Source organism: Artemia franciscana, chromosome 1 (genome assembly GCF_032884065.1).
Source record: "Artemia franciscana chromosome 1, ASM3288406v1, whole genome shotgun sequence".
NCBI classification, from domain to species: Eukaryota; Metazoa; Arthropoda; class Branchiopoda; order Anostraca; family Artemiidae; genus Artemia; species Artemia franciscana.
This window is the reverse complement of record NC_088863.1, coordinates 10,183,447-10,198,349: the sequence shown is the minus strand read 5'-3', so window position 1 is coordinate 10,198,349 and position 14,903 is coordinate 10,183,447. Positions and strand designations below refer to the sequence as shown.

Here is a 14,903-nt window from a genome sequence, read left to right as displayed (position 1 = left end):
ACAGACGATGAAGTAAATATAAGGGATCTAGGACAATCATTGTGGAGCTAAAATGAAAGATACACAGGAAAGAACTTGATGTTTTTTTTTCAACATCAACTAATGGTTAAAAAGATTTGAGAATATATAATAATTTTGTAACGCAAAATTAATGTTATGTTTAACCCTAAATTTTTCTCATCTTTATTAATAACATCTATCCTTATTAGAATCTACATCAAATGGAATGACCCAGATTTAGTAACTATACGAACAAAAATTGAAAACTTATTGATTTTCTTGGTAATATTCAAATTGATATTGAAAAAAAAACTGTAGGGTATTTTGGCATTTAAAAATTTATGACAAGCACCATTTTGCAATTATTGCACATTTTAAGCTGAATTTGGTAAAATTAGTAAATCGTAATATTTAATTCTTCTATAAAACAAATTTTAGAAATTTAATAATTTCTTGAAAAGCCACAAACAAGCTAGAAACTACACAAAATTTAGTTATTGGCTATGATAATTATAATGTAAACCTATACATCCTAGTAAAGAACAAACCACGACCAATGGTAACCAAAAGTTTAAAAGTGGCTTTTTTTTTATAAAAACCTGTGTAGTGAGAAAAAACTCCCACTTGTAGCTGATTCAGGAATAGTAACTGTTATTTCGACTATTTTAACAGTTATAGACTAATTTCATAGACTAATAGTTATAGAATAATTTTAATAGTTAAATTTATTTTGAAATAAAATTTATTGGAATTTCAAAAAAGAGTCTACCCCCCTCGAATATTCCGCTGAATCAAAACGAACAGTAGAAAGTTGGAATCTTCATTATCAAAAGTCCTGTACATTTGGTCTTTGTTGAAGATATTGGCAAGAATTTAATTTGCATGTTGTAATGAAATAATAAAATATTGTTTCTTCATCATCAAAGAAAGTATACTTTAAAACTGCATAAAAATTTAATCCTAATCATGGTTACGGCATCAGAGCCAACTCTAGCCTGTAGTAACCAAAATTTTAACAGCATATTTCGAAAAAAAGCTGTCGAATGAGGAAGAACCGCCATTTGAGTCTGATTCAGGAGGGTAACTATTGATTCAATTATTTTCTTTAAAGGCAATATGACAAAACGTTTTTACAAAAAACCAAGCAGCTATTTAAATACAATACTAGTTGCAACAAAACAGAAAATGAAAGGATTCTTTAAAACAGACGAATGAAGATACTATGTTCAGGAGTGCGTATAACATAGAGATAAAGGTAGTTTCACCTCCCAGAGAAGAACAAAAATTATCTAAAGATTTTCAATTCCTAAGATCGAAAATAAAGTCTCCCTTATGCAGAAGCTTACTTGAAGAGTTTCTTAAATCTTGTTCTGTTCAATTGGTTAGGTTAAGCTTTGGGTTAGTTGATTTTTAGCATGACTTACCTGACTCTGGATCGGTACTTGAAGGGCGATGGGGAGCTTCGTGAAAAGGCTTATCTGAAGAGTTTTCCCAGTCACAAATATTTTTTGGTTGAAGACACTCCATACCGCATCCACTGAAGCAACAGACAGTCCCACTATGACAACTAGAGTCATCACTGCATTTGTCTGTACAATAGCCCTTTTTGAAAGGCTTAGGGCACAAGGGATGCTGTTTAATTTTCATAATCGGCTCAAGACATTCCTTACCACCCCCATTAAAACAGCATAATAATTCGTATGGACAGTCGTTATCACTTGCACACGAATTTGTAGATACTAAATGAACCACTCCTAAAGGTATTGGAGGACATCTAGATGGCTCTTGTGCACTTTGAATGGGGGAACTTGTTGTATTTGCAGTACCTAAATATAAACAGTTCTTAGTAGGGGCAGGGGGATGCCGTTACTTGATATCGAAAGTCGTTGGTCGAGTTTAATAGAATAGGGGGTAAGAAGTTCACTATAGCTCTTGTGAAATTATTATGATTGGCTAATCAGCGGTGCTCCGCTTATATCATTACAATGTGTTTATGCAAATATAATTTATTATATAATGAAATTTAATTAAAATCAAATGAGAAGGAATGCAAACATAATGAGTGAAATAACATCTATCTGATTAAGCTAAAAACTCAAAAAGTTAAGGTGGTAAGACCGATGTCAAAGACTTGCACTCTCCCTCCTTTTAGTCATGGAGACTTCTCGCATACTAATTGATAAAACATGTAGTGATGCCATCAAACACCAAAGTGTTGATGTATCAGTAATTTGATAATCTCAGCAGGCGGATGAAAATTTAAAACAAACTATAGTGAAGTCGCAATATAGTTCAAACATATTTGGAAGAATTGTTAAAATCAAGCCCATATATTATAAACCAGATGGAAAACGATATAAGTGGGAAAGGAAAAAGAAAAAATGAAATAAAATAACAAATTGTTTAATCACAATCAAAGCATTAGTGTTGAATAAGTAAAGAACGATTTTTCTCCCATGTATTAATTATTTTATTTTAATGTTATATTTCGATTAAAATGTTATGGCAAAAGTATGCTAAGTCCAAGCTGCCGAACCTCGGTGGGTCAGTGGAAAGGAAGCCAATTTTTGGTCCGTTGCTATACGAATCAAGTTCTAGCTCAGTGCAAAGACGAACTAAGTACTGATTCGGTGATGCTTAGGCCTTGCAGCCTAAATGTTAGAACATCATATGTTGCTCCGTCATCCAAAGGATCTATGTTAAAATAATGTTTTTATGAATACATTTTATTTTTTGTTTTGTTAAAAAAGAGAAAGTTAAAAACTATATAAAAAATGAAATTTATAATATTTGAAATAAAAGCAAAAAACTATAGCCTAAATGCAAATGATTTGGATTTTGATTTCAATGCAATTATTACAGGCAACCATTAGACCCTTATCAAGGACTTTTTTTAATTTACTTGTTTTTAGTTCCCGTGCATATGAAATGATAATATGTTCCTTTACTCGTATTGTGCATTTCTTTAGAGTTTTTGTCCTTAGAACGGACGAAAGAGGAAAGAACGAAAGAACAAGACGAAAGAAAGGAGATTTAAGATGGTAAAAGACAAAATAAGAGGAAATTGTAACGAATATCGTCTTACTTTCAACTGAACGTGTATAATCATTGCAAAACCAGTGGCAAAACTTTGGCGATTTGAAATTATTTATATTTCCCCCACATCCACCGTAATTGAATGGTAGACACTTCCCAAAGGCAGGATCAAAGTAATATCGTGTAACTATTTTATTGCAGGGACCAGTCTCGGGTGGTAAAAAGCAAACAGGGTAGTCTTTCAGTTCTTCACTTTCGGCTCTGGAAAGGTTAGTTTCGGATCTGGCCGGATGATTAGAGTGGAATAAGGACTCTTCCAATCGCTCGAGGAGCTTTCGAACATGATCTTCGCTTTCATTACCTGAAAGGATTACTTAATAACTACGATAAAGTTACTTATATCAAAGCTTAAACTGCTAAGGCTAGTGAAAATTAAATTTGATTATTTGAATTCGTCAAGTAGAAATTCGTTAAGAGGAATTCGTTAATATTGTAGAGTGGAAAGTTATACAGTCTTATATTGGAGATTAGGAAAATAAGGAATTCCATTTCTTAATAAATAGACTTCCAGAACGAGGGTAAAGTTCAAAAACGAGACGTAGACCAAACATTTACTTTGTACAATTTAAAGCACATTCCAAGCTTTGGGAATCAACAGATTGTTATCGTTATTTTATTTGTCTATTGTTATTGTTTGTTATTGTTTGAACAAGAAGCGTTATCAATTTAACTTATTAGTCTTGCTTATTTACTCTCAATTACTCCCTTGGTATTTTAACTATCTTACCCACGAGGCAAGACTTCCATCTAAAAAAAAAAAAAATCAAGAAATTGAGATTTTTCCAACCCAAACTGAGATGAATATGCTGTTACCTATGGCGGTAACTCATGACCAATAAATACTCTCTAAGTTTAAAAACAGTATCATGACGCTATGCAACAGGTACCTCAGGCCTGAGGCTAAGGCAAGCAACTCCATTATATGGTCAATACATTTAAAATTATGGCAGAATAACTATATTTAGTTGAATAATATGACCACGAGCCTTTCTTTGTAAGATAGAGAAGACTAAATAAAATCGAAAATATATATAACTTACAATCAACACACAGATGAACAAAAGATTTTTTGCAATATTTTTTGATTTTTTGAATCATGGTCTATTTTTTGTTACTTTTGTTCCTTATGACAGTTGTTGGAGGTAGAGCTGTCCAAGAGCTGAGAAGAACTTTTAGATTTTTGTTGTTTTGTTTCGCTGAGGACAGCTCTTGGTTATAACTGAAAAATTTGTATGCTACCTATAATCAATGTTACCTATAGTAAGAATTCAATATTTGTGTGATGATTTTGAATAATTAGTATTGTTGGAGAATATGAACTTAATTTCCATTTCAGTAAGTGTTATCTTTTTGGGTAAATATTGTAAATGTATCTTCTGATTAACTGTATAAAAAAACTTTACTGAATTGGGTTCTAATCCCACTTCCTACGGCTATGATGAAAGAAAGTTTGAGGTGGCAAGGTTAGGTTTTACGCCTGAAAGTTGATAGATCACTAAAGATTTCACAAAGATTTGGTAATCAGTCTAGATAAAAAAAAAGTAGTTTGTTTATCCTTATTCTTAGTAAACTTTTTAAATCCAAATAAAGTCTTAGTAAGCCAAGACAGATAGTCTCAGTGAGAGGCAAAGCTGGTATAACCCTTTTCCGGAATTGAATAAAATTTGAAATTGTATAAAAATTGCGTAAAGACTTCGAAACTTTTCAAGCCGCAACCATGTTCACATAGTTTGCTTAGCCTTATTCTTATGCAGGACTTCCACGCTGTCAATAAAGTTAATAAAACTGTTCATAAAGCTTATAAGCCGTTTTCCTTTCATAACTTTGTTGACTTTATTGCTGTCAGATTAAATTTGAACTTCATTTAACTTTTTGAAGAAAGTCCACAAAGGTCCACCAATAAAAGAAACCTTGAAGAAAATTTTAAATCAACCCCACACAAATAGGTGTCTACATACATAATAGCGCTTGCTTGTTTAACTATTTTGCATGGTAGAACAATCAGGGTTAGAAAAAATATTTCTATTTACTATTAAAAAGAAAAAAATGAAAAGAAAAAAAAAGATGATTTATCAGCTCCAAGTATGATTATTCCAGTTGCTTTCTATTAAAAATTGCTGTAAAGTTAAAAAGGTAAAATCCTAGTGTGAGGAGGACAAACTTTATGGTTTGCACTTTCAAGACAAACTTTATTACCTTTATTGATGACGTGGGAGCCCCACATTACTAGAAAAGAGCCGAAGTTAATTGGAACAATTTGATTTTAGTATAATCAAACTCTGACCTATATTCTAAGTATCAATACTTTTTTGTACTCGTTTTTTGTAGGAGGGCAACAATAATAAGACTTAAGTTTTAAAATGATTTCAATAAGTTAATTGTGTCGATTCGATATTAACTCTAGTTCAATGTTGGTTTGGCCAAAAAGTAAGGTGCGTTCACATTAATCACTTACCCCCTTTGTGGTAAAAATAGGATTCTTGCATTTCACGGTAAGCAACAGTAAGCCAAGAATGCTTTGTGCCAAAAGTAACCGAAATGCTAAAGACAGAAGTTTCTGCCAGAATTCTACCTCCAGAGACTGAAACAACTTTAAATTTTATAAAATCGAAGGATTTTTATCTTTCATGATTGTCAAACACTGAGCAAAAAAATTCCAAAAATAAAGTCACTAATACTCTAATATGAAATATGAAAGAAAAATTTAAAAATCATCCTCCCCAACTTAAAGAAAACGTAGTTACCTTGAGTCTAGCCACTACCATTTGTAAGGTTGTAACCTTTTTTGTGGGTATAATCACAGCGTAATAAAGGTAAGAAGGAAAACCAGTGGTTAATGAGAAAAAAAAACAGTGGTTAAATTATACAATTTAGTATGTATTCAGAATACAACAATATACGCATCAAAAGAGTCTAGTTTTTACAATAATTCAAAATATAATTAAGTTTAGACTTATCAAAACTACTTGGCACAAGGAAGAATGTATACATTTACAAAAAAGGGTGAAATTAGGATACTGGAAGAGGGTTCATTCGAGCAGAAATAACAATTTAATTGCCATTTTTTAACAAAAGCTATCACGCCACAGAAAGATGGCGATTCCTACCTTTTTCTGGCAGAAAGCAGCGATTTTGGTCTAAAGAGGGGTTAAAACATAAGAATTCTGGAATAGAAAATTGATCGAAAGCCATCGGACAGCTATTAATAGAGCCTTATATTTTCGGAGGCTAATTATACTGTCGTAATCGAAAAGCACAATCTGGCGAACGCTAGACGAAATTAAACATGTCCGTTGTACACCGATCACACACACCTTTTTGGAAGTGCGTTTTTAAAATTATGCAAGTTGTTGAATTTAGCAACTATAGATGGGTGCATTTAAAATAAACGGGCCTTGTGTGCTTAGAAACAAAATAAACAATTTAGAATTAGTATTAAAACATTTATTGTGGGGGGAGAGCTCGAAGATCTAAATAATAGTTTTGGAAAGAACTCTTCATTTGATTTTCTCGTACGGGGAGGGGGGCAGGCCTTCTATGCAGTAAGACCCTAACATCGTGCTGTTTTTCTTACGCTAAACAACAATTTTTTTCGGAAATAATAGAGGGCTTTCATTCCACTGAACCCAGATTACAGGTTTTCTCCAAGTCTGTTCCTCAAAACTAAGAAAGGTTCTGGGTAAGCCAACCACACTAAATATTAACTTGAAGAACCTCTTATTAAAGTTTGGATATTGGGGGTTTGGACATTCTACAGAAAGATTCACTTACCTCCTACTTAATAACTGATGGGCAACTACATCATCACACATATTGTGAACCAAAAATCAATGGAGGGAGGGAGGAGCTGAAATTTTTTCATTAGGGCAGATACCAGAAGAGGGTGTCAGATTTCAGCTAAACCTAGTGGGGGTAATTGTAATAAGTCCTAGTTTTATTTTTTGGAGGACCATATTTGATCCGACCTCTTTGGATGAGGTATCCCTAAATTCTTATTATCAGACGTTAAACAACAGACACTATCAGATCTAAGCAAGTTTTCTTGAAATCACGTGTCCCAGTTGGCCCTTTGGGTTTTTGGTCACAAACCTAGATCTGTTAATATAGGCAAGTTAATTAATGTTGTAAAGGCACATACCTGAGAGGAGGGTTGGAACTCAACCAAACTTTGTGGGTTTTGTGACTGAGTGTCATAGTTATGTATTCTGTAAATTCCGACCTGATGTAATTTTTCTGGGGGGAAGGAAATGAGGGGAATCCTTAAGTTTTATACTTAAATAGCTTAGTAGAATGGATAATAGAATCGTAACAAAGTCCGTTTGAAAGTGTGAGGAATTACTTTAGCTCGCCTTGTGAGGGCCCAAATCATTTCGACATTTGCAGGAGTGGAATATGCACATTTTTCTCATCACAGGACCTGCCAGAATGGTAGGACTAATGGCAAACGAACTTGGTGAACAGTTATTGTTCATTTTAGTTTTTGGGGTTTGTACTCAATATGGTATATGTGGGGGATAGCATCTCTAAATATTTTTCATCAGAATATTTACCAGAATGGGTATATTCTTGAAATTAGAAAGACCCGTAAGAAAGTGTTTTCATATGTCAGCAAAATATGGTGGATGGTGAGGTTTGAGTCCTATACTATGGGTTTTTGTGGTCCAAACACGATCAGGTCTCAGTAGGGAAAGGGGCTCCTAAATTTCGTAGTCAGGACATAAATGAGAATTGTTCTTTCAGTATGTGTTAAGCCTGGAGAGGTCAGAGCTAATGACCTAGTTTATTTAATCAAGGTTTTGAGATCAATCTCACCTTTGCGGGGGGGAACAAAAAGATACTAAAATTGGAATATGCTACTGTCATCAGAGTATCTACCAAAAATGATAGTTTGAGCTCAACTAAAGTTACTGATAAGTAGGAGCTAATTTTCTAGTTATTCCTCTTCAAAGTCACCGAACTCTATGTGGGAGGTCGAAGTGAGGGGGATGAATATCTTTCCATAAGTACTTTTAACCAAAAGAGAGGTCATACCCCAGCCAATCCTTGTGGAAATTAAGTATAAAAAAACAAGTTTTTTAAACTGAAAGTAAGGAGCAACATTAAAACTTAAAACGAACAGAAATTATTCCGTATATGAAAGGGGATGTCCCATTTTCAACGCCTCGCTCTTTACGCTAAAGTTTGACTCTTTCTCAAAACTCTACTTTTTAAAACAATAAAAAAATTTTAGCGTAAAGAGCAGGGTGTTGAGGAGGGGATAACCGCTTTCATATACGGAATAATTTCTGTTCATTTTAAGCTTTAATGCCGCTCCTTACTTTCAGTTGAAAAAACGTGTTTGTTTTTTTATTTAATTTCTAAACGTATTTGAATTAATGCATGTTTTGATTTTGGCTCACCTCACTTGAATAATGAAAACTAAATTTGCATATTAATTTTTTTCAGCTTAATGACTTTCTCATAGTTTTTATCGAATGATTTTGATAGGAAAAGGGATGGGGGAGGAGACCTTGTTGCCCTTGTATTTTTGGTTACTGAAAAAGGCAACTAAAACTTTTTATTTTTTTTACGGATGTTTTTTTTAGTAGTAAATATACATAAATTACGAATTAACTTGCGTAAAGAACTTCTATATTTGTATGTTTTTGTTACGTATATGAGGGGGTTCGCCCCCTTGTCATTACCTCGCTCTTTAAACTAAAGCTTGAATTTTTTACAAATTCTCTAAGAATGACCCCTGAATCACAAATTATTACTGTAGAGTAAATAATTGAAATTACTAAAAATTCTTTAGAGCAAAGAGCGAGTTATTGATAAGGATCCGAGCCCCCTTATACACATAATAATTTATGTTCGCCTTAAGTTTTAATGCTGCGTCTTACTTCCAGTTGAATTTTTTTTTATTTATTTTCTCATTGTTTTTTTTTTAAATTGCTAGAAAATCCTGCACCCCCTTCATAGAAATATTCTTCCCTCATGATAAATTCCTCCATGGAAAGATCCTCCCACGTAGACTCCTCCCCCAAAGCAACCAATCCCCCCCCAATGCGAAAAAACCCCCCTGAAAACGTCTATACACTTTCCAACCATTACTGTATGTAAACAATAGTCAAAGTTTGTAACTTGCAGCCCCTCCCCTGGGGACTGTGGGGGATTTAGTCGTCCCTAAACACATAGTTATTAGGTTTTTCGACTATACTGAGCAAAATGATTATCTCAAAATTGCTATCCGGTGACTTTGGAAAAAAATGAGCGTGGGAGGGGGCCTATATGCCCTCCAGTTATTTTGTCATTTAAAAAGGGCACTAGAACTTTTAACTTCCGTTATAATGAGCTCTCACGCGACATTCTAAGACCACTGGGTCGATACGATCACCCCTGGAAAAAAAAACAAACTAAAAAACAAATAAACACGCATCCGTGATCTGTCTTCTGGCAAAGAAAAAAAAAACAAAACAAAATTCTACGTTTTTGTAGATAAGAGCTTGAAACTTCTACAGTAAGGTTTGCTGATAAACTAAGATTCTATGACTAAGATTCTAAGATTCTATGACTTTTAGGGGTTGTTTCCCCCTATTTTCTAAAATAAGGCAAAATGTCTCAGACTCGTAACTTTTGATAGTTAAGACTAAACTTGGTGAAACTCATATATTTAAAATCAGCATAAAAATAAGATTCTTTTGATGTAAATATTGGTATCAAATTTCGTTTCTTAGAGTTTCGGTTACTATTGAGCCGGGTCGCTCCTTATTACGGTTCGTTACCACGAACTGTTTGACTAAGAAATTGTCTTATCATTACGGAATTTATGGTCTATAGCTGGCCCAGGTTCTACGGGGAAGGGGAGGATATCAAAATATCTTTTTACCAAAAAAATACATGATGGGCTAGAAGATCCATAAAAAAAAATATCAACAGCTATATTTATGGCATTTGAAGTCAATGCCGAATCAGACATCTGTTAGAGAAAGGGCTACATATTTTTCATCTATATTCGTAAGAATGGCCTGGTAGGACTTGGTAGGGAATGGCAGGTAAAAGTTTTGCTACAACCCAAAGGATTTGAGTTCAATACAAGAGATACTAACGCTCCCGTTGCTTTGCAACTATGATTCATTTGCCTCAGTGGCTACAAAATAATAATTTATTTGAGATTTAATAGTTAGCTAATGCAATATCCAAAGTGATAATAAATTAATAATAAGTTTCTAAAAATGTTTGGTATTACTTACAAATTATAAATTTTCCAAAAAATATTATGTAAATCCCAAACAATAAAACCTTCAACATGTCTCAAAGTTGTAACGAATACAGAAAGTGATGCTATTCCCACCTGTATACATAAAAAGGTAATAATTATGTTTACTACGTTGCAGCTTGTAAATTTAAAGACCAATTCTACTTTTTCACAAAGTTTATTCAAACGAATTAGGGAGAGAGGACCAGGCTACATTTAAAAAAAAAAACTACTACTACTATTGCTACTAGTAACAACTAGTAACCGTATAAACTTCTACTCTGTATAATCTATTACCTACGATTAAAATTATACTATCTCATCGGTTGTATTTCAATTGGGAAGCACGACAGCCACTCCCATTCTAGCTGCATCTCAATTTCGAAATTTTAATAAATTCACGCTGAAAGCTTTGAACGATCTTGAATTTTGATAGGTCGAAAATTCCACAATGTTAGTCATGAAGAAGACCACATTGCCTTTCCAATATAAAACAAGAGAAGACAATGTGGAATTTTTGAAGACAGTAAATACAACCTAAGTGGATATTTCGACTATATATATAATAATAATAATAATATTATTATTATATATATGCAACAGTCGTCATCTGCAAGATAACAAACTAAATAAAACAAATCAAAAACAAACTTACTCAAAAATTTGATGAATGATTTTTATTTCACCGATGAAAATCTCGTCTTATTATCTTTTCTTGTACTGTTGAACTGCCTTTAACTTTCGGGCTAGATAAAAGACAGGACTCGAAGAGTTCTGCGTCTGCTGAATGCCTCTTTATTTTCAGCTGCAACTTGCTGTACTTCGCCTCGCCTTAACACAGATATTAAATAAAAAAAAACTAATTTTTTTAGCTGAAAGTAAGGAGCGACATTAAAACTTAAAACGAACAGAAATTAATCCGTATATGAAATGAGTTGTCCCCTCCGCAATCCCTCGATCTTTACGCTAAAGTTTGACTCTTTGCCACAATTCTACTTTTTAAAACAATTAAAAGCTTTAGCGTAAAGAGCGAGCGATTGCGGAGGGGACAACTCATTTCATATACGGATTAATTTCTGTTCGTTTTAAGTTTTAATGTCGCTCCTTACTTTCAGCTAAAAAATTAGTTTTTTTTTTATTTAATTTCTGAACGTTTTTGAATTAATGCATGTTTGGTTTTGGCTCTGCGCGCATAAATTATTAAAATGAAATTTGTATATTAATTCTTTTTTTGGCTAAATGGCTTTCTTTTAGTTTTGATCAAACGATATTGAGAAATAAGGGGTGGAGAAGGAGGCCTAGTTGCCCTCCAATTTTTCGGTTACTTAAATAGGCGACTAGAACTTTTAATTTTTAACGAACGTTTTTATTAGTAAAAAGTATACGTAACTTAAGAATTAACTTACGTAACAAACTTTCATAACCTTATATTTTTATTATGTATACGAGGGGGTTTGTACCCTCGTTAATACCTCGCTCTTTACACTAAATCCTAAGTTTTGTCCCAATTCTTTAAGAATGACCCCTGAATCAGAAATGCCGTAGAATAAATAGTTGAAATTACTAAAAATACTTTAGCATAAAGAGCAAGGTATTTATCTCCTCCTAAATACCTCGCTCTTTATGCTAAAGTATTTTTAGATTCCCTCATATGCGTAATAATCTCTGCTCGTTTTAAGTTTCAATGCTACTTCTTCCTTTCATTTGAAAAAAGGTTTTCATGTTTATTTTTCATTGTTTTCTTATAGTAATGCTAGAGAATCCTGCGCCCTTGTCATTGAATTTTTCTTCCCCCATGACAGATTCCTCCAAGGAAAGATCCTCCAACATAGCCCCCTCTCCTCAGCCCCAACCCCAAATAAAATAAAATCCCCCTGAAAACGTCTGTACGTTTCCCAATAACCATTACTATATGTAAACACTGGTCAAAGTTTGTAACTTGCAGCCCCTCTCCCAGGGATTGTGGGGGAGTAAGTCATCCCCAAAGACATAGTTATTATGATTTTCGACTATGCTGAACAAAATGGCTATCTCAAAATTTTGATCCGTTGACTTTGGGAAAAAATGAGCGTGGGAGGGGGCCTAGATGGCCTCCAATTTTTTTGGTCACTTAAAAAGGGCACTAGAACTTTTCATTTCAGTTAGAATGAGCCCTCTTGCGACATTCTAGGACAACTTGGTCGATACGATGACCCCTGGGGAAAAGAAAAAAAAAACAAAAAAACAAACAAACAAATAAACACGCACCCGTGATTTGTCTTCTGGCAAAAAAATGCAAAACTCCACATTTTTGTAGATAGGAGCTTGAAACTTCTACAGTAGGGTTCTCTGATACGCTGAATCTGACGGTGTCATTTCCGTTAAGATCCTACGGAACCACCCCCTTTTAGGGGGTGGTTCCCCCTATTTTCTTAAATGAGGCAAATTTTCTCAGGCTCGTAACTTTTGATGGGTAAGACTAAACTTGATAAAACTTATATATTTAAAATCAGCATTAAAATGCTATTCTTTTGATGTAGCTATTGATATCAAAATTCAATTTTTTCGAGTTTTGGTTACTATTGAGCCGGGTCGCTCCTTACTACAGTTCGTTACCACGAACTGTTTGAAAAGGTAGATGCATGTATAGAGAACGTCATTTGCAGGGTTACCACTCCTAATCATTTATCACTATCTCTAACAATCTTTTTTATATTGCCTAAGCGGAAAAATCACTAAATCAGCTCATAAATCTCTAGATTTTTGAAGTAAATCACTAAATCAACCGAAAAATCGCTTGTATCTAGTGATTTCTTATTTGGCTGGGTGGCAACCCTGGTCATTAGTAGCTAAAGGTACCGTTTATAAACAAGATGTGGCGTAAATAAATTTCTTTTTTATATTTTAGAACCACATACTAAAAAAAAATTTCAAAAATTCCTGAGTCGTGATCTTAAAAAGAGAATAGCCGAACAGGCAGCTTTATTTATAGAGCTTACGCGGTTAAAATTTGAAAAAATTTCAGTTGCCTTCTGTATTCTGGAGACTATTAAGCGTTGAAGACTTTAGATTCGTCACAACATTAAATAGTTGTAAGAAGAATAAGCCCTCCCCTGGTAAAAGAAAAAGCTACAGTTCGTGGTAACGAACTGTAGTAAGGAGCGACCCGGCTCAATAGTAACCAAAACTCTAAAAAATGGAATTTTGGTACAAATAGCTACATTAAAAGAATCACATTTAAATGGTGATTTTAAATATATAAGTTTCATCAATTTTAGTTTTACCCATGAAAAGTTACGAGCCTGAAAAAATTTGATCTTTTTTAGAATATAGGGGTAAACAATCCCTAAAAGTAATAGAATCTTAACGAAAATCACACCATCAGACTCAGCGTATCAGAAAACCCTAATGCAGAACTTTCAAGCTCATATCTACAAAAATGTGGAATTTCGTATTTTTTGCCAGAAGGCAGATCACCGATGCGTGTTTTTTTGTTAGTTTTTTGTTTTTTTCCCAGGGGTCATCGTATCGACCCGGTTGTCCCAGAATGTTTCGAGAGGCTCATTTTAACGGAAAATGAAAAGTTCTAGTTCCCTTTTTAAGTGGCCAAAAAAATTGGAGGGCACTTAGGTCACCTCCCGTGCTAATTATTTTCCCAAAGTCAACGGATCAAAATTCTGAGATAGCCATCATACTCAGCGTAGTCAAAAAACCTTATAACTATGTCTTTGGGGACGACTTACTCCCCACAGTCCCCGTGGGAGGGGCTACAAGTTACAAACTTTGACCAGTGCTTAAATATAGTAATGCTTATTGGGAAGTGTACAGACGTTTTTAGGGGGATTTTTGGTTGGGGGAGAGATATGGAAGAGGGGGATATGTTGGGGGAACTTTCCATCGAGGAAATTGTCATGGGTGAAGAAAATTTCCATGAAGGAAGCGCAGAATTTTCTAGAACTATTTAAAAAAAGACATGAAAAAATAAATATGAAAAAGTTTTTTCAACTGGAAGTAAGGAGCAGCATTAAAACTTAAAACAAATCGAAATTATTACGTATATAAGGGGCTCTCCTCCTCCTAATACCTCGCTCTTTACGCTAAAGTATTTTTAGTAATTTCAACTATGTATTACACGGCTTTTGTGATTCAGGGGTCATTCTTAATGAATTGGGACAAAATCTAAGCTTTAGTGTAAAGAGCGAGGTACTGACGAGGGGGTGAACACCCTCATATATATAATAAAAACATGCGATTACAAAAGTTTGTTACGTAAAAAGATTCGTAGAAAATTAAAAGTTCTAGTTGCCTATTAAGTAACCAAAAAATTGGAGGGCAACTAGGCTTCCTCCCCAGCTCCTTTTTTTCTCAAAATCATTCGATCAAAACTATGAGAAAGCCATTTAGCCATATATATATATATATATATATATATATATATATATATATATATATATATATATATATATATATATATATATATATATATATATATATATATATATATATATATATATATATATATATATATATATATATATATTTCGTTTTAATTATTCCTCTGCGGAGAGCCAAAATCAAAACATGCATTGAT

At 33.6% G+C, this 14,903-nt stretch overlaps 2 protein-coding genes across 6 annotated transcripts in view; one reads left to right on the top strand and one right to left on the bottom strand.

The window, feature by feature from the left end:
* Positions 1-10,435, bottom strand: part of LOC136025352 (uncharacterized) — a 61,649-nt gene extending 51,214 nt beyond the window's left edge. For both annotated transcript variants that reach the window (XM_065701301.1, XM_065701293.1), the window contains exons 1-3: positions 10,329-10,435; positions 3,086-3,397; positions 1,425-1,826 (exon numbers count right to left, since the gene is read on the bottom strand). In XM_065701301.1, the coding sequence (XP_065557373.1) occupies positions 1,425-1,826; positions 3,086-3,397; positions 10,329-10,386 (772 nt within the window). In that variant the 5' untranslated portion in view covers positions 10,387-10,435. The remainder of the gene's footprint in view (positions 1-1,424; positions 1,827-3,085; positions 3,398-10,328) is intronic.
* LOC136025399 (uncharacterized) overlaps positions 1-14,903 on the top strand; it is a 597,112-nt gene that overhangs the window by 363,094 nt on the left and 219,115 nt on the right. The gene's annotated exons all lie outside the window — the stretch shown is intronic.